Source organism: Sapajus apella, unplaced genomic scaffold (assembly GCF_009761245.1).
Source record: "Sapajus apella isolate SASKATOON/1434 unplaced genomic scaffold, GSC_monkey_1.0 scaffold20, whole genome shotgun sequence".
NCBI lineage: Eukaryota > Metazoa > Chordata > Mammalia > Primates > Cebidae > Sapajus > Sapajus apella.
The window spans coordinates 4,008,078-4,028,258 of NW_022436960.1; the positions used below are offsets into that span (position 1 = coordinate 4,008,078).

The 20,181-nt window shown below is 40.2% G+C and overlaps 1 protein-coding gene across 1 annotated transcript in view; it reads left to right on the plus strand.

Annotated features, from left to right (window-relative positions):
- The window catches only part of SETD3 (SET domain containing 3, actin histidine methyltransferase), a 79,803-nt gene that overhangs the window by 53,649 nt on the left and 5,973 nt on the right, over positions 1-20,181 (plus strand). Inside the window, exons 7-11 of the mRNA XM_032287448.1 lie at positions 10,957-11,015; positions 11,812-11,926; positions 17,785-17,859; positions 19,004-19,170; positions 20,066-20,151. Coding sequence (XP_032143339.1) covers positions 10,957-11,015; positions 11,812-11,926; positions 17,785-17,859; positions 19,004-19,170; positions 20,066-20,151 — 502 coding nt within the window. The remainder of the gene's footprint in view (positions 1-10,956; positions 11,016-11,811; positions 11,927-17,784; positions 17,860-19,003; positions 19,171-20,065; positions 20,152-20,181) is intronic.

Genomic DNA, 20,181 nt, shown 5'->3' on the forward strand with positions numbered 1-20,181 from the left:
GGTGAGTCTAGCCTTCTCAGCCTGGCTGGTGAGTCTTGTTCCTACCTGGAGACAGGTACAGTTGTGTCTTACTGGCTTCTCTCTCACTTCCCTGCATACAGATTCAGTGTCTTTGTGTTTCAGCTCTTTCTGGGCTCCCCTCATTCCTGGACTGCTGAGAAAACTGAGACCATGTGACAAGAACTTCCTTTCCTTTTGTCTCAATCTGAGTTTCTTGAGTCCTCCTCTCCTCCCCTCCCTCTAAGGAAGGGACACCCCCTGGAGCTAAGGGAAGCCCCAGGACCCTGTCAGGAACTCTGGTCAGAAGCTTGGCAGTGCTGGCCCTGTGTTTTCACTCTTTCCTTCTGTCCTGGCTTTATCCCCTTGGTTTACAGACAGCCCCCATGCCTTTGAGATGATGTCCTGTCTGTCTTCCATCTTTAATCACAACATCTATCAAGAACGTTCCACACCGAGTTCTTCAAGCCCCAGTGGCCTGGCTCTCCCTGCCCTGAAGTGTGATGCCCTCTGGGAGGGCCCGGGGGCTGGTTTCTCTCCCTGCCCAGTCTCCCCCCAGTCTCCTTGTCCTCCCCACGTTCCTGCTTCCTTCTTCCTGCCCTTCTTCTCCAGGATTTTCTGATGCTACCATCCTGCTCCCCAAGTTTAGGGGCTCCAAGTGGGGAGTCAACTGACCTGGATTTCAAAACCCAGTTCTGAAGTCTTTTTTCATCTGTGACTATAGTCAAACATCTTGTAGTAAAAGATAGCTTAAGTCAGTCTATTGGATTTCCTGCATTCTATTCCAAGTGGACAATTTAATAATTATCTGTTTTCTAGGTAGTGCTTAAAACATATGCACTGATTAAACTATTCTTTCATTGAAAATTTGTTTCCAGAAATTGACTGCTTCAACAAAATGATATCATTCTTACAATGTGAGATAGTATTTTTTCTGGGGGGGGGGGGAGGAAAGAGAGTAAAATCTCTTTTATAACTATTGATTAGTAAAGCATTTAATTAAGAAAACATAAGGCAAAGTATGATTTTTATGAAAAAGGAAGTAATCAGACTTGAATTTTCTAACTTGTGCTACTTGAGTAGCCCTTGGCTGTTCTCAAAAGAGAGTCCAGGTACAGCTGGGTGTGCTCCCTGTGTGATTTAGCCTTGCTGCTTTGTTATTCCAGGTTTTACCCGTTTGGTTTAAGTCAGAGTGTCACTTTAACGGTATTTTTTTTTTTTTTTTTTTTTTTTTGTATAACAGTGCTTGAGAGCCTTCTGGCACCTAATTTGGACTCCTAATAAAATAAGAAAGGCAATTTTTAAAAATCAACTGAAGGTAATATGAAATAGTTTTGCTTAATAACAAAAAAAACCTCTCAGATATTCTACCTAAAGGTATGGAGATTTTAAATTACATTTGGTTATTCAAGTGCCTTGACTTACTATAATACCATTCTATTTTGACTCTAATAAATTATAATCCTATAATTCAGTTTGTTGCAGTTCTAATGGGGCATTTTACCAGTAAATGTTAAAATACTTGTTTTATTTGTCAAACTTCGGGATAATTTTAAGGGTTCCCTTCTCAGAAGATACAAAAAAAGGTTACTTAGATTTTGAGAGCTACAGCTTTCTCTCAGTGACTGCATATTACAAAGAAGTTTTGTTACTTCCCTCTGAAAGGCCTTTGCACCTCTCCACTGTAGGTGAGAACATCTGTAATTTGGCTGTATCTAGAACAACCCAGAGACAGTGTTATGGATTTTGTCTTTGATTGGTACCTGTTGAACACTCTTTAAGCATGGGGGAGGGAGGAATAGAGAAAAGGAGGGGATGTGAATAACTGGAAACTGCTTCCCTCAAGCAACTAAGCTTCCTGAGATGGAGGAGCAGAGCCAGTGCATCTGCGACTTGCTGGTGGCCACAGACCCTCTGTACCCAGGTGCCTGGGGGTCTGCAGAGCCGCACACTAAGCCTTTGATGGGGGAAGGGGCTTCGAGCTGTGTTTTTGTCCCTGCATCCTCACTCCACACCCCCTTCCTTTGTGACCAGCAGCCAGGCGTGGTACAACGGAGACCTTTACCTTAGCTTTTGTTATCAGCAAGATTTACCTAAGTAAACCCGTGGCAGCTGGTGACAAGGCAGTGTATGTGATGTATGGATTTAGATGGTGCTCTTGAGAATGTGACTGTCTCAGGCTCAATTGTGGCAATCCTCCTCAATCAGCGGGATTGATCATCAGGATTTTGCTTGTCTTTGTCAGAACCCCAACAGTTTAATAGAGATGGGTTTTCAGATTCTGTGGTGCACCCCTAGAGCTCATTTCTCATGAGCTACTCATAGACTACTCAACTTCCTTTAGGCTGAAAGGCAGAATGTTTAAGGGACCAAAGTTCACTTCCCTAACAACATGACAATAAGAAGCATTGAAAGTAGCCAAAAAGATAATGCCTGTATAATAACTTTATGTACTGGTTTAATGATTGGCAAAGCCGTGGGGTGTCTTTGAGGCTGTTAAGAGTTATAAAAATGATAGGAATTCCAGATGATAGAATATTAGAGTTGTTGGGACATCACTGTGGTACAATTCTAGTGAAGAAAATGCCAAATGTGACCTCTCTCATACATGTATTTGGTACGTAAGTTTTCTGGATGGAACTTCGCCATGTGCATGGTAAACAGAATTAGGCCAGATAATCTGTCCAGGACTGAGATTTTATGACTGAAGACTTACAGCTAAACATGGTATTCTTTCTGGTGTTGTAGGAAATAATAGACTCACTGTCTTAGTTTTGCTAATATTACATGCCTTTAAACATCATAATGTCTTTTATGATACCTCTATGGTGAATTTTAAATGATTTATTTACCAAGCATTTTTCTGGTATTCCACCAAGCAAAAATATATTGACTTTATTAGACTTCATAAGACTTTATTTATAAAAGTAGGACAACTAGATATTCTTTGCCTTGAAGTAAACTCCAGAAAACTTGTGTCTGGGTTTTTACCTAGCCTCATCATTTATTAACTGGGGAAACTTGGGTATGCTTTTAATGTCTGTGTCCCTCAGTTTTCTCATCTGTAGAATGAGGCTAATTGCCATTTCATAGGAATTGAGATGATTAAATTATATGCACATAGAGTTCTCAATAGAGTGCCAGGGACAGAGTGCTCAGCAAATGGTGACTGCTAGTGGCTGTCTCCTTCTCCCACTCTTTCTCATGGAGATGACAGAGAGCTTTCTTATATACCAAGCTGAGGTTATGCCTTTCTAGGACAGGAGTTTATATACATGCTCTGAATGTCAGTTACCTTGTAAAGGAAGATGGTTTTCATTATGGTGGTCATAATGTTCTTCCCTTGTGAATGACTGATTACTCTGATCATGCTAGATTGACTCATTTAAACAGAGTCCAAGGTAGTTATCCTAAATTATTGAAACCCAAAATAGGTGAAATTAAAACTAAAACAATATATTATGAAACTGATGATTCTAATTCTAGCCTGCTTATAAAATAATAACTACTTTTACTGTTCTGTTTATTTCTCGTTTATTTAATGATTGAGGAGTTGGATGTCTATGTACCTTTTGACTAAGCGTTGATCGCTTGGTGGAGTTGACTTTTTGCAGTCCAGAGAATGAGGCTTGATCATAGTTTAGCGTTCTTAAGTCAATCCGCAGATTGAGGTGTTGGCGGTGGGGGGTGGGGAGACAGGTAGTGTCAAAAGGCAAAGAAACGAACGATTTAATATCTTAAAAGAAAACAGCAGTAGCTTGTCTGCCCCCATTTTCCGATGGGGAAATGGCAGCACAGGGGATTGGGTGGCATGCTGCGATGACCTGGCAGGTTCCTGGCCTCACCTCTTCGGAGGGTGTGTGCTGCATGCTTGGGGTGAGTTGGGGGTGGTGGGAACTTTGGTGACCATTTGGTACAGAGGACTGGTGGGCTGGATCTATGTTGTCTCTCTTTGGATTCTTAGAATAGAGCTTTCTCAAGTGCGTTTAAAGATATATTTGGGGGAAAAAATGAGAATATTCTCTGACCCCTAGATGGTAGAAAAATATTCTGTTCATAAGAGAGGGAACATGGGACAGACAGATGAGACAGATGTGGAAAGCTGTATTTTTTGAAGCCTATGGTCACTGCCTTGGTTTGGCAGGGGTGCCCATATGGGCTGGAGCTTTCTGAATAGAAATGTGGAGACCAGATTCCCCTGGGGTTGCCAGTCCCTGGTACAGCCTCTCAGCACCTTTGGAGTCACAGCTGTCCTCTGCTATCCCAGGAAAAAGGGCAGAAGTGTATCTTCTCACTTGGAAAACGAAGATTTTTTTTGTCCCATTCCAGCAGGTGTAGTTAAAAATGCATTTAAAGATTTTGAAAAAGAAGAAAGAGGAATTCTTTGAATGAGGCACTGAGTAAGGCACTGGAGACTCACAGGTTGTCAAAGAAGACATGGTCCCTGCCTTGCTGAGCCTACCTGTGGGGACCGCAAGGGAAGAGATGCTAACCAAATGGCCACAGTGCATGCAGTTATGAGAGGTAGGCTGAGGCCAGTGTGGGAAAGGCAGGAACGGGGCAGGAGGATCAACAGGGACCTGGAGATTGAAGCAGGTGGCCCAGAAGAAGAGGGATGTGCACGACCTTCCATACCGTCCTTTTGTGTTTTTTTGGTTACTTATCCATCTTTGCTGCTAGGCATTGCTGCTGATGATATTAGTGATGTACAGTGCCTTCCACTTCAGAGATGTTTAGGAAATAAAGTATGTGCAGAATGAATGAATTTCTAGTCTTAACCTATCTTCAACTTTTTTCTAAGTCAATAAATGTTTGTTGAGTGAATAGATAATTGACAGTCAAAAATGTTGATTGATTATGAATAAATTTGCTTCATAGTTGGTTGCCCATCACAGAGTATACAAATGGTGGCTAATATAAAGGTTTTTAAACAGACACGTCTTTTGCCATGTTTCAACAAATAGATTTAACTGGTTATAAATTATAGATTCGGTGTCTTCCTATGGGAGAAAAAGTTCTTCCATCAGGAAGTAATTTTATAAATTTATTGAACAATGTTACTTTTCCACTAGTTTCATTTTCTTAATTTAAATTTTTTAAATTATAAGGTAATACACATTTGTCATAGAAAAATTACATATAAGTGAAAAGCAGAACATATTAATTCAGTGTGTATTGATGTATTTAAATTTTTATTTCATCATATCGAGTGAATTCAAGTAACTCTATGATGAAAGATTCCCTGAAGAGTTGGATATAATCTGTGTTTAAAAATAGAAGTCTTAAAAATTGATTTTTTTCCCCTCAAGAGCTGAATATATGAACCATGTTTTGATTCTGATTTATGGTCATCAAAACAAAATTTTGATTCAAGAGATTTTGCAATTTGTCATTCTGTTAAACTGTATTATGGCCACTTAGAAAATAAAATACTGGCAGGCGGGTTGATCAGCCTCCTAGAAACTTGCGGTCTTGCATGCTACTGCTGATCAGTCTTCATCTAGGGGTAGAGAGGGGAAATCTTGAGGCATTTAGTGAAAAATTTTCTCCTACCTGCCATCTTTTCCATCTTTCCAATATTCAGCTTTCTTCTTTTGGTTTCTCTTCTCCCATTTCTCCTCATTCTGCATCCCTCTTTTCTTCTAACTCTTGCTCTGGTCCCATTCTCCCTCTGATTGGTGCAGTATTGCTTTGAAGAGGAAGGGGGTGGTCTCTCTAGGCCTATAGGATGGGCCCATGGAGCTGCCTTTGGCATCTCCTCTTTCTCCTCAGTTTTTACAAAGCACATGGCATTTGCCAAGGCCGTGGACCCTCAGTGGTCCTAGGGAAGATGCCACAGGCTTTCCAGCCCAGGAATTTGTCAGACCAGAGGTCTCTTGGTTATGTGAGATAGGGTCATGTTTCTGAAACTTAAAAATTGCATCCACCCCAGAAGGTCAAATGCCAGAGTTTGTGACTGATCTCATTCTTGCAGAAGGAAGGAAAATGAAACCATCACTGGAGTTAGGTGTGTCTGTTGCTGGCTAATTAGCCCCTGACTATCACTTTTAATGTATACTTAAGAAATAAAGCGAAACATGATCCAGCTGGACGTTAGTCAGAAAAATTTAATTGCATGACATTATGGGTTTTTTTTTTTTTTTATCAGAACAAGCTAGATACAACTTCTAAATTATATTTTGTCATTCCTGATACTATAGAGTCATCAAATAGGGCAGAGTCACTGAACTCTACTGTAAATATATTTGAAATTAATAATTACGCATGATGGCAGGATGTAAATTCTTTAACATACAGTATTTATAAGAGTCATTTTTATGAGCACCTTTCCTTTTTGTATATTTAAATGCCTCATTGAAGATGATTATTTAATATATTTAACTTGTTTTTCTTTAAATAAAAATGAATCTAGGTAGAGAAGAATATTCTTTAGAAAAGTAAATATCTGATTTTGAGAAATGTTTGTGTCTTAGAGTCCACTTGTGTGTTCTAATCTTTTTTTTACTTTTCTTCAGAGCATTTCGAATCTTTCTTTAGGTTAAATATGGTCTTTTGAGGATTGTTTTAGGAAATACCTCTTCATGTTTTATGGAAATACTTACCTTTATTTTATTTGTAAAAATGCTTATTGTTAAATGTCTAAAACACATGAAAAAAAACCCCTTAACTCAAGTGTATTTTGTTCCTCTGCAGAGCTGTTAATGTTTAAAAGCTGTTTCATGTACTAGATGTTTCTGAATTAGGGATTCACATAATAATGAATTCTGCTTATTTTGGTTCTCCGCAAAGGTTTGTTGTATGAGCTTAAAATAAGACTGCAGCTGATTTGTGTAGCACATATGAACTGTTTGTTTAGTTGAAGTGCTTGCCTGTATCTCTCATTTCTGATCACCCTGGCACATTTGCATGCCGTGCAGCAGCCATCTTCTTTTATACTTTATTAAATATCTGTCAATTATAAATATCAAGGTTTTACATTAATGTCAAGATAGTACATCAAAAATTCATGGAATATGTGACTTTTTCCAAGGGTATTTAATACTTAATGCATTTGTGTCATTTTTCTTTCCAGAGATATTGACAGGTTTTATTAAGTGTTTGTTAGGGAGATTTCATTTTTATCAAGGGACTATAAAGAGAAGCTGCATGCTAAATCAATTTTTTAAAGCCAGAATATTGTTCATTTTTTCATCTTCAAACACTTATAATCCATAGGTTTTATTTAAATTTCTTCTTGGTTTATTTTTGTTTTATGTGAGTGATAGTTCAAGATAGAACTTTAATAAGGATCAAATATGCTGACTATAGTGGTTTTTAATTTCCTTAAGCATAGCTACCAGGCCCATGCAATATGGTAAATTCTTCAAAATGTCATACTTACATATTTAGCAATATTGCTTCTTTTTATTGAAGCCAAACAAACAATTTTAGATATTAATCTTTCCCAAACATAGTGATTATTTTGTACTGGGTACAATATTACTGTGTCTCACATGGAATGCCTCCTTTGGCTGCAAGTGGGAAGGGAAGAGTGCTTCCCTGGGTTGCCTCGCTCCATAGTGCTTCAGGTCTGATTACCAGCCACGACAATTGTTCATTTCTTCATTTTCATAGATTTATTGTGCTCAGGAAAGTAAAAATAGTCACTTAAAAAATCTGGAGAAAATCCATGCCTAGTTTTTCTGCCTGTATTTATTGGGAGGTGTGGGCTGAGGGGTGTTAGCACTTCAGAGACCGCATTACCTGCTCCTGCTGGGCCCCGTGCCTGAGACGGCCTCTCACTGTCCTCTGACAGTGGCAGGCAGAAGCTTCTCAGGGACCCTCCTCACCCATCCCATGTCTGTGTCTTGGAATCTACAGTTACAATTGGTTTGGAAGCTAAAACCAATTGGCTGCAGAGAGAACGTTTTCTGTTTTAATTCTACATTTTTATTTTTAAAGTGCAGGCTAGGAATGTCTTCTATTGAAAAGGCTATTGCAACCAACAGAACCTTTGTAAGCACCACTTTGCTTCACTAAGTGAGGAACGTTCAGTTATTCTCTGCATAACGTATGAACTTAAAGATTTTCATCTAAGGATATTTAGGAGCTTTCCAGCAACTTCAGATTAATAATTTTTTGGCAGATGTGTTTTAACTTGGTCTTCAACAGGAAAAAGGTTTAGTATTTTTTTTTTAATGCAATCATTGTTTAGAGCTTAAATGAAAATTGTTTGGAATAGACATTTGTCTTATCCTTGTTTATTTCTTCAGAATAAGTAAAACCATTTATTTTCAAAATTAAATTATTTTACATATGAATATTTTTGATATTTGAATGTCTCAACATTCTTATAAAACTATTACATAGTTTTTAGAGATAGTCGAGTTTTTTTTAATAAACGAAATTTTACTTGAATAAAGCTGAAGTAGTAGCTATTTTTGCTAAGCCCAGTTTTGGTTTACAGTATGTTGCTTTAGGCCTTGCCCTGGGAAGATCAAGAACTCTGCGACTGCAACCTACTCTCTCAAGATGCCAGTAGGTGGCGGTAGTGTCACAGTAGTGAGAGCTCTGTGGAGGGAAAGTGATTTCCTTTTTCCTTTAGTGTCACATTTTGCTTCAGTGTCACTGGTAAGTGCATGTGTCAGTGGTGGAATTTTTTTTTTAAACCAGAATTATGTACAGTGGGTACACCCTATTTCTTAAGAAGAACAACTATTTCTAACAGATTCTGCAAATATTATGTAACTATGCAGCCAAAATGATCTTCAAAATTAGTGCTGCCGAAATTAATTTTGAAGAATGCATTGATACATTTTTTTCTTGAATTTTTTTTTTTTTTTAAAATAATTTCATCAGGACTGTGAGCATGGACTTATATGTCGGGTAAGAAATGTGTATGAATAGTAGTAAGAGAAACATTTTGAACAGGTAATTGTCCATCTCTTGACTGAGATCACCTATGTTTGGATAGTTTTGTAGGGTCTAAGGCTACTTAAAGACATATATTTGAGAGTTAGAAGACTCTTCAGGTTATTTTTAGATTTAGCATTCCAGTTTTGAATTGTCATCTTTTTGCTATTTAATAAGTCAGACTTCTTGGTGGGAGCTTCAGATTTTTAGACCTAGAGATTTAGCATTGGAACTTTCCACAGTTTAATTCTACAGTTTAAATGAATTAAAATGTGTAAAAATAACAAAAACAACACTTTCCCACTTCCTAAAATATGAAAACAGGCAGGATGTGCAAAGTCCCCATTTGATCGGGTGATGCAAAGTTTCATTTTATTGTAAGTGAAAGGAAATTTTAGCAATGGAATTCCTTTTCATTATGCTTTTGAAGTTTTTTTGTGCCATTTCTTGTGAACAAGTTAGTTTTTTGGGGGAAGGGTAGTCCTTACGTGCCAGTTTGCATTTTAGTAAGCAAAGACCTGAACACTGAAGTGGTTAAGTTTAATAACTAAAGGGAAACATTTTTAGGGCTGTTAGAACATAACCTTGCATTTTATCTGTTAGAAAGAAAAGGGAGTGAGAAGCTTCAGTCCTGTGGGATTCTCACCTGTCTTCACCACGTTGATGACCCTCCACACCCCACATAGGATTTCCCTATTTTCTTGTATCAGCTAGAAGATGCCCCTGGACAACATATTGTTTTATATGTTGACTTACAATATGCCTGCATTAATTTCATTTTTGTTATCACAGAACATGTTTTAAAAATCATGTGAATATATTTTTATATTTTAACATTTCTTCCAAAGGGTTAAAACTGGGCTAAAAGACTGGAGGAGAGAGCCGGACACCTGGGAGCCAACACCCAATTGGCAGACTTTTGTAATACATAATTTGCCTAAAATTGCGCACTGAGCATGAGCTTTTGTTTTCTAATTGATTTACGGTTGGAGCCACTTTTACCTCATCCCCTACTGTCCTGCATAGGGTGCCAGGGAGTACATTACAGTGAGCGATGATAAATTACAGTGCACTTGTGATGCCAGTGCGTCCGGAGTGAAAACTGCAGGCTACACGGAGCTTCGTGCATTAACAGTGATGTGGAGACCCTGCTTCAGCAGGATTTCATTTGTGTCTCAGAAATAACCATTTGTTCATTTGATCACTTACTGCAATCTGTCTATCAGACTGTAATTGAAACTGAAGATTAAAATTATACTGTTACAGCTTTTAATTTCTTAATAGAGACAAAGTTTTTAAGTGCTTGAAAGGTCTACAAGGCGGCGGGGGGACATGGTGAAGAGAGAATACGAAATGTATATAATTTTCTTATTAGTGTGAAGTTTTAGATATTTTTACCAAATTTCCTTTTGTCCAGGAAAAAAAGTAAAATTTAAACATGCTGATCTGTTTTGTTATCCTACGTGTTTGTGAAGTTTATTTTATAATATCATAGACCGGTATTTTTCTTGATTTTCCATGATCGATCTGCTTTTGCTGTGTATATGATTCATGTACAAACAACAAGTTGATTCCCATCAAATGACTTAAGTCAGAGAGCTTTCAACTGATTCGAGTGCCTTTAATTGTTCCTTTTGTTGGCATGGGATTTGAACCCTCTCAGAAGGCCTGTGCCATCATGGCATGAGGTGTAGAACAAGGCCAGGACGGACCTGGCTTGGGTGGCTTCGCGTTTCTGCTTAGATCCAGTGCTCATCTCGTGGGTGTGCCTGCCTTTTGTAAAGTCGGTCCACCTTAAATTGTGTTTTGCGCGGTGTCTGTGGGTGCTAGTATCGAAATATGAAGAAGCAGATTTATGGCGGCTGCTGGGCACAACAAATTAAGTTGACAGTGATGTATGAGAGCATAACAGCACGATGATCCCTCCGTAGCGCGGCTGGACGCCGCCTGCTTCATTTGGCTCTTGTTAGGATCTGTTAGGCAGCTAAATAATGAAATTCTGCTGACTGATTTCTGTTTTCCCTTTTTCTCTTTTCACCTCTGCTTTCTGAAACTTCTAATTCCCAGACCCATCCTCATGCCAACAAACTGCCTTTGAAGGATTCTTTCACTTACGAGGACTACAGGTTGGTGTGGGCTGTGTGTATGCCTGTGTTGGGGGTGGTTTCTCAGTGAAGTGGGATCCTGGAAGGGAGGGAAGGCGTCAGTGCGAAGTGACCTGCTGTGACCATGAAAGCATCAAAACAGAGATCGTCTTTCAAAAGTTAAAATGAATAGCTTGGATAAGTATCGACATTTGAATAGCCACGTAGAAATTGCCATTAACCTGTCGTGGCAGGGGATTAGCCTAGGTAACCAAGTGCTGCTTGAGATTAACATTAGTATTGGGTGGTCCTATGGATTTTTTTTTCCTATTTTAAAAAAGACTATGTTAGTGTAAAATGCAGACTTTTTTTGAACGGAGAGATTTAATTCACTGCACAGTGTAATAAAAAAAGTCACATTTTTCATTTCATATAATTCTTAGAGGATTTCTGATCAGAAAGGAGTTTTGTGGTTTGCTTTTCGATGAGGCTTAAAATAGGTGCAGAGTCAGCATTTGGGCAAAAGAGGCTTGGGTTGGTGATGTCGGGGAGGGGGTTTGTGAGCCCTAAAGACGCGAGCAGGGGCCTGAGCCCTGCCCCGAGCCCTCCTTCCGGCTCTGCCTCTTGGGAACAGTCTCCTTAAGCACTCACTCCTGCATTTTCCCTGGCTCTTTTTAAAACTCTAGGTTTGCTTTTAAATGATGACGTTACCTTTGTTACTTAGAAAAAGACTTTGAACGTTTGTGAGAGGTCAGACCTACGTTTTTGGTTATGCTGTTTCTTACTGCAGTTGGCTTTTAAGTGTTCCAACCTTAAATCACCATTTGTCTTATTATAGGTGGGCAGTCTCTTCTGTTATGACGAGGCAAAACCAAATTCCCACTGAGGACGGTTCCCGGGTGACCCTGGCCCTGATTCCTTTATGGGACATGTGTAACCACACCAACGGCCTGGTAACAATCTCTTCCCCTGTGTTGTGTTGAATCTGCGAGGCTGTTTTTGCTGAGCTTTTGAGGGGGTATTCCACCCACCCATCATACCCTCCCCTGCTGCCTTCCTACTGAAGGAACAAACAAAACCAAACCGGCCACTCCTCCCCACTGCCCACAAATAGAAGCTGCTATTTTTCTTTTACTGCATTAACTAATACTAAAAACTGGGAGCTTGAATCTTATACCATTTTTAAAAGCCACAGTGAACTACATGTATTTGCTAAGCCATAATTTCAGCCTAAACATTCATTTTCTTATCTTATTGTACCACAGACTAAACCAAAAATTCCTTTATCTTATTCTCTTTAAAATGCTCACTTATTGGGAAAAAATTCTATTTCTCATTTTCCCTTTTGTGTCTTATTTTCTTTGCTGACTCTCTGTTTCCAGTTCTGTACTTTTGAGTCTTTGTGGTTCCTTCCCTGATGGGCTGGCGAATCCCTGGCCATGTTTATGAACCTGTGTTTGTTACTCGATTTCCCAGGTGCTGTATGGTGGGAGGAGGGGGCTGGTGCCTTCGGCTCCTTGTCTTTGGTTGCAGGAGTCAGCTGGCATCATCACACCTGGGAAGCCTGGGGAGGAGGAAATTGTATTATTATGGTCTCCCACAGCTGGAAGTGGAGGTGGCAGGCTGTTTCTCCACATTCTTTGGATTCCAGGCAGCAGCATAGGTGCAGCACTCTGTGCTCTGTGAGAGGGTTGTCTGAGAAAGATTTTCTGATTTTAGTAGGCAGAAATATGATACATTTCAGATCATCTTGAAATACCATATATTAGTATACTTGTTTGATTAGGTTTTGTGTTCATCTTTTCTCAGTGTTAGCTTCCCTTGTTATTAGCAGTATTATAAATAGAATAAAGAAATGCCATAAATAATTATTTCACGTTGAATTCCCCAAAATGGCCAGAACACACGTAGTGTGTGCCAGACACTGAAGGCAGAATATCAGAGTGCTAATTTGGGAAGGTCTAGCAACAAGTATGCTCTTGAATCTTAAAAGTATTTAAATTGTGGCAAGAAAGAATAGTTCCATTTTTATAATTACATTTTTGCCTTAATTTAGATATGCTTAATTTGTAATACTGAGACATGGTAGCATGTTTTATAACTTATTTTCATTAATGAATATAATTTTTCATTTTTTGTTTTTTTTCTTCAGAGGTATTTTAAACTGATCATAAGGTTGAAATTTTAAAAATTTTCAAATAGCTTTTAATATCTGACTGCAGTATTTTTTTTTTCGTTCTTTGAATTATTTCTCAAACTCTCATTGGTTCTCAAACTTAATTGATTATTAGAGTTCTTTTTAGTAAAATTAAAGCAATAATGCTTGGTTTTACTCTAAACAAACAAAAAGAATTAACACAGCCTCTGTAGTAAGATGAGCAGCGCCCTATCCCCAGCCCCATGGTCCACCTGATGCCGTTGAGGCCACCACCAGCCACCATGATCCCTAGCGAAGCTTTCATCCATTGGCGCCGCACACACATATGCACACTGATTTTTGTTTTGCTTCCACATAAATGGGGTAAAACAATTCCTTTTCTCCTACCAAATGTTAAAAAAAAAAAAAAAGGTTAGTTTATCTCAAAATAAAAGTAATAAATTGATGACAACCAATGCTGTATTTTCCCTAATACTACTTACATACTTTTTAACCTGCCACAGCCCTGGCAGAAACATCGCTAACCTGTAGAAGGTTTATTCGAGATGCTGGTACTTTGTCTTCTAGTGGTTATATTCCTGACATTCTTCACTCTGCACTCTTGTTGAACTGTTTCCCATTGTAATTATAAGACTTCATGGGAAATTTACTGGGGTAGAATTTAAAACATTCTATTTTAACACTACAAAGTTGTTTATGATACATATTATAGTTAATGTCTTTTTAAAAATAAAGTCTTGAAATCAAGGCTTGGCTTTTAAGACAAGAGATTTTCTTTTTTTGTGTGCGTCGATCCTGACGATCATCTTCTTCTTGTCAGTCTACCCTGACTATCACTCAGGGAGTAGGTAGAATTTGTAACCCAGCAACGCTGTCTGCTTCTAACAATATCCCAAAAACCTGATGATGGTAGTAGGAACAGAAGAATCAAGTCTGTAACAGCAGTTCCAAACCAGTGACAGCAAGGAAATGCTGAAGAACGTAAGAGGCTGATGAACACCTAGGCTAGAGATTCTGGTGAATATGAACTAATTTCCTAGCCACTCAGAGAAATAAATGTAGAAAGGGTTATAAGGTGTGATACTAAGCTATAAGAAACAACATGTCTTTATATCTTGCATGATTTGTTCAAACTTGACATAAGCAGCAGGTTTCCTTTCTTGAGGGTTTTTCAGGTGATAGGAGAAGGATACTTGTAAGTGACTGATAGACAGCTGTGTTAGTTCCCATACTGAGAGTTGTACTGAGAGTATGCTAGAAAAATGGTGCTTGCATTTGAATATGCGACTCTACCGGGTGGGGTGAAAGGGCAGCTGGAAATTCAAGCAGAACGGAGGGAAGTTCTTTTTCAAGGTCCTTCTGTTTGTGTATTGAAAAAAAATCTAAAACCTTTAGATTTAGGTGAGTCTTACAGTCTCAAAAGCCCATGTTTAAAATAGCAGACAAGTCTCTCCGTACAACTTGTCCCCCACACCCTCTATGCATACAGGCCTGACTCACCTCTGGTTCACTGCTGTTCTTCAGACATCAGCAGATTCCTTCATTCTTGCTGTTGCCTCTGCCTGAGACCCCCCCATTCCTTAGGCACTTAACGGGGACTGGCTCTGGCTCGTAGACCTCCTCCAGGAGGCTGCCCTGAGCACCTTGTGTAGAATGGCCACGCCTCCAGCCCTCCGCCCTCCTGCCCTGGCCTGCTGCGTTTCCCTCTGGTGTCCAGATCCTCTATTTCCGCCTTTTAAAAAACATATTGTTGGTTCACTCCCCGCCCCCCATTAGAATGGAAGATCCATGAAGCCAGGGTGATTTTTAGGGGATCTGTTTTGTTCATTGCTAAATCCCAGTGCCTGGTATTTTTTTAAATGAATTCATGAGTGGTGAATAAATGAATGTAAAAACCCCACACGTAGGAAAAAAGATCAGAAAGAAATAAACCCAAATGTTAACGATTGTGATCTTTTTTTCTTTGTTTTTAAAAAATATTTTCCAAATTTTACTTAACGAGCCTGTATTACTTTATCCCTCCCACCGGCAATGAAATCAACATGATACCTATTTGTTGAAGAAAATTTGAAAAACGCAGAAAAGAAAATTTTCCCCTCCCTGCTGGGCTCCTTCTTCAGCATTGCCAACAAACTCCATCCCCCAGGCGCACTTGAGGCTCCACGTGCTTTTTATAATTTTTTTTTCTTCCTGAGTCTCTTTGCCACTAGAGGTCCCTATGGGTGGGGACTGAGACGTTTCATGCCATTTTCCAAGTGCCTAGCTTAAGACTTGGCATAGAATGGCAGTATTTGTAGAAGGGATGTTAGTTGGCAGGGTGGGAGGCAGGAAGCAAGGCAAGGAGGAGGTGGGAGGACCCTGCCCTAGCTTGACATCTGGAGGCTGCCCCTGGACTAGCCCTGGCCCTCCCAGTCCCAGACATACTTTTGATTCCGTCCTAGAGGAAGTGTTTGGCAGTGCCACTTGGAGAAATTAGACGCTCAGCCTCCAAACATTCTGACCCTCACTGAGAAGGCGCTGCAGACCGGGGCAGGGACCCAGCCTGTTTACTTGTCAGGGCTGCTATGGGCACATTAAGCTTGACATTTGCCGAGAGTGGGAAATATCTGTAAAATACCCTAAAACACCCACAATCCTTTCTCCACATTCTCCTAAATTTCCTCTTCCTTCTAAGTTCCCTCCTGTTTGTGCTGCTGGCAGGTCCCTGTGTGCCTGTACCACCAGCATCCTGGGAGTGCCTGGACTCCCTCCTGGGATTCATGATATCGGCAACTTCTCATTCCCCTTTGTGGTCAAGGTGATGTTTTGGAGTCAGAAAAGTACATCTGATGTTGGGTGGGAACTTCATGGAGTTGATTTACATTCAGTGGAGGTGTTTAAAATGTTCCGCGAGTGAAATGTTCTCGAATACTTGGCTTCATTTATTTCTCATTGCTGCATATTTCTCATTGGTCTTTGCAAATCGGAAGCATGAAGGGCTCTTAGACATATGGTTAATAAACCATATTTATTCTTGGGATATTGGGTTTAAAGATTAGTGTTACATGGCCTTCTATCCCAGAATGCCGTTCCGTAGACTCAAAAGTAATCTTTTGAATCCAAGCTGTTGATGCCTTTATTAGCAAGGAACACTTGTACCTGCCTTGAATCTTTGATTCTCCAGGATAAAATGAGGAGGTCAAAAAGTAATCAGTGAGCATCGACACACAACCTAAGAGATTGGCAGCTGCTTTAAAAGACAGGACTCGGAGAAGGAGTTTTTAATATAAGTTGGGGACTGTTTGCTTTCCCCTGGGGGTTCATGCATCACGTGGATATTCCCAAAGGCCACTTCAGGTTTTAGGTTCTGTGTGCTGCGCACTCTGGACACAGAGATCAACAAGGGGCTCCAGCTTCCTCGCCTGACCGATGGGGAGGCAGGTGCACAATGATGTGACTTAGGCTGGAGGGAGCAAGGACTGCGGGAGTGCACATGAGGGCGGTGTGAGGAGGGGCTTCCACCAAGAAGCTAGGCCTCAGCCAGGTCTCCAGGGCACAACAGGAGTCAAAGGTAGCGGTCAGGCAGGAGGGAACTGGGGCGGGCTTGGTACAGCAGGGTGGCAGTTCCTGAAGCTGGAGGGAAACCTGAGCCGCCTCCTTATTCGGCTGTGCTCAGGAACTTGGGGTTTATTCTGAAGGCAGAGCAGGATCATAGGAAGATTTCACACAGGAGGGTGACATCGTATAATTAGCAACTCAGGAAGGACAGTTTTGGATTTTGAGACTAGGTTCCAAAACTTGTAAGGTTTTTGCAAATAACAAGGTAGGTGAGAAGGAATAAGGACTGTAGCCATGTAGAGAAATGAGGAAGAAAGTCATCCAAACGGTGTTTACAAGATGAAATGCTGACCAGGTGAGACGCAAGAGTTTCCTTGTAACTTGTGTGCTGAGACCATGACATGGGCCGACCTTCATTAAGACTGGAGAGCTTAGAAGGAGACGAATGTTTGGTGTATAGTTAGAGGATTTTCTGTATCTATTTGTTATGGACTTAGAAGTGCGCACATTCTCTCTCAGCAGAAAGAGGGAATAAGAAGCAACAGTTATTTTATTTTGCCTTTGCATGCTGGGAAGTTTTAACTTCTCTAATTCAGGGCATATATCCATAATTCAGAAACAGAGCTTTTCTTTTCCCCGATTCTTTATCAACTGGAAAACCCACTTTGGTTTCTTAATGGCCACACATTAGATAAAGATAATACTTGCAAATGAACGAGAGTAGTGCAGATCATCGGTGAACAGAAAGGAGGCTTAGGTGCGCCTGTGGGAGGCACGGTCTGTGGGCCCACTGGCCTCATTGCCATCAGGGAGTCCCAGAGGCAGGTACATTGTAATAAGTGACCATGCTCTGTTGAGTCCAGCAAGTGATAATCTGTACAGTCTCTTTTTCTGACTGTACTTCCTTTATTTAGGTATGTAATTTTCTGTAATCATCTCTGGTATAACTAGAGTTAGCCTCGGTGCTCAAGCAGTTCTTTGTCCCATTTTCCAAAGCATTCAGTGCACCCTTTTGAGTACCTTTGGATCCCCTTTATCCTCTATCAGAAATAAGCTCATGATTGAGATGTGCATGTGTATGCCTCACCATCATTTCCTTCCTTCTCCCGGGGCTAGATCACTACTGGTTACAACCTGGAAGATGACCGCTGTGAGTGTGTGGCTCTGCAGGATTTTCAGGCTGGAGAGCAGGTGGGTCTCGTGACATTCTGCAGAATGGGAGCCAGCCAGTGGGCACTGAGTTAACACTGTGCTGGTAATCTTAAAAAGGATCTTAGGGAAGAAAATGTGGAACTCACGTTTAGGATTGTTTTTCTGGAACACATCTTGAGACCTGAACCTGTAGCATACGTACTCACTTGTTGTGCTTTGCGTTGTGCTTTGCACAGAGAGAAAGATTTGAACACACTTACTTGCACAATTGGCTTAATGTTTGTAAGTATTTGTAGCCCTGCTAACTGAAAATAAAGTGTTATGACACTGAAACGATTTTTAAAATTTCGTAAACTGCATTGCCTTTATTTTTTCTCTTGATGAGAACCTTCTTTATAAGAGACAGTATTTAAGGGGTAAAAACAAGGGAATCTGTTGTCTTATACTTTCATTGTAATTGCTTGATTTTTTAATTAGTAATTTAGGTAGGAGGAGGGGAAGCCTTTAGGTGAATTTGAAAATATGTATCTATAAATTCCTACGTTCTACCGGTTTTACACCCAAGTAGACAGTAGAAACAGAGCTCACATCCGTAATTGACATTCCAGTTGAGACAAAATGGAAAATACTTGTCTAGCAAAGTGTACTGATCTGTTCTTTCTTCAGAAGAGTTTATAAACCCTCCTGCTAGGTGCAGGATTAATTGCCACAGGAGCTAGAAATAAGTTTCTGACAGATACTGCTTTACACTTCCAGAAAAGACTCTGCTGTATTTAAAGGAGAGGAAGAAGTTGGTGAATTTTAAAGTGGAGTCTTATAGTAACAGCCTTGCTGTCCCTTGGAAGGAAAAGAGGATTATAAGAGAGGCCTGGTGACCCTAGGGCACCAGGGACCCTTTGAGTACTAGTAAGGCCGTTGATGGGTACTTTCTCCTGGCCTCCCCGCTTCACGTGGTGGTGGAAGTGGGTGCTTGGTCCCAGATAGTTTGGGAAGTTGGGAAAATTGCATAGCTTCGCCCTCACAACCTGTACCAAACAGGTATATAATTACTTTCAGGTATTTCATGTCATTAATGTAAAGTAGCATTAAATGCATGAGCACGAAGCCTTTGCCCTGCCCTGTGTTAAGAATGCATGCCAAGTTTGTTTAACACCCTTTTTCTTTTTTCTTTACTGCATCTCAGATTTACATTTTTTATGGCACTCGATCAAATGCAGAGTTTGTGATCCACAGTGGTTTTTTCTTTGACAATAACTCACATGACAGAGTGAAAATAAAGCTTGGAGTGAGTAAAAGTGACAGACTCTACGCCATGAAGGCTGAGGTCTTGGCGCGTGCCGGCATCCCCACGTACGTAGAAAAACGTTGGTCGGCCCTCTCCTGCAGTACTTGAACTATTTCCAGTTGCGTAGTGTTTAATTGGTGTGTTAATACAACTTCTCTCCAGTGGTTTGTCTTAATCCCTTTATCCCTGTGGCACAGCAAATTTAAGCCATGGCGACACTCGGTGATTTACCAGCGTTTTCAGACAAACATAATTGTGTCATTGGGCACATTCACAGTCAGTTCTGGGGGATATGGCCTGAAATCCTCATTAAGTTAAATAAGTACTTCCGTATCATTCATGCCTTTCACCTTGAAAAGGTTAATGACCTGGATCAATTTGTTTCATTTAATTCTTTGCCACCATTAGTTTCTGTAATGAAGTCATGATCCTCAGTGATTTCAAGAATTTCCAGTTAAATTCTTTAAGATTGTCTTGCATTTGAGGTATAAAATGATAAAGAAGACAGGAATTATGATTTATTAGTTCTCCAGGGAATGGAGGAACCGTTCTTAATGAAAATGGATTATCCAGACCTTTTTTTATTGAACTTGTCAATATTTGATTAATGATTAAAGTGTGAACTCAACATAAATTACTGTTAACATTTTTTTTAAAACCATATGTATGTTTAATTTTTTGAATGCATTGTGTGCAACCTGAGATTACAGCTGCTAGGCCCTAGGAAAAGCTGGCGAAGATGGACTCCAGTTCTGCCAGTTCACTTCCGTTAACCCCAGCCTGTGGCCTTTTGCAAGGGCTGAAAATCGTGCTCACAGTTTAGATGAGAAGCTGGAATGACCCATTCCAGGCCAGCTCTCCTTGAGGACAAACACACGTGTTGTAGACTTAAGGGACTTCACTTTGGAGCAAGTGGGTAACCGCAGCAGGGTGACTGATCTTGCTTTCTGCTTTTATCAGTTCCAGCGTTTTTGCGTTGCATTTTACGGAGCCGCCCATCTCTGCTCAGCTTCTGGCTTTTCTCCGAGTATTCTGCATGACTGAAGGTAAATCATTTCAGGAAAAAAGGGATGTTG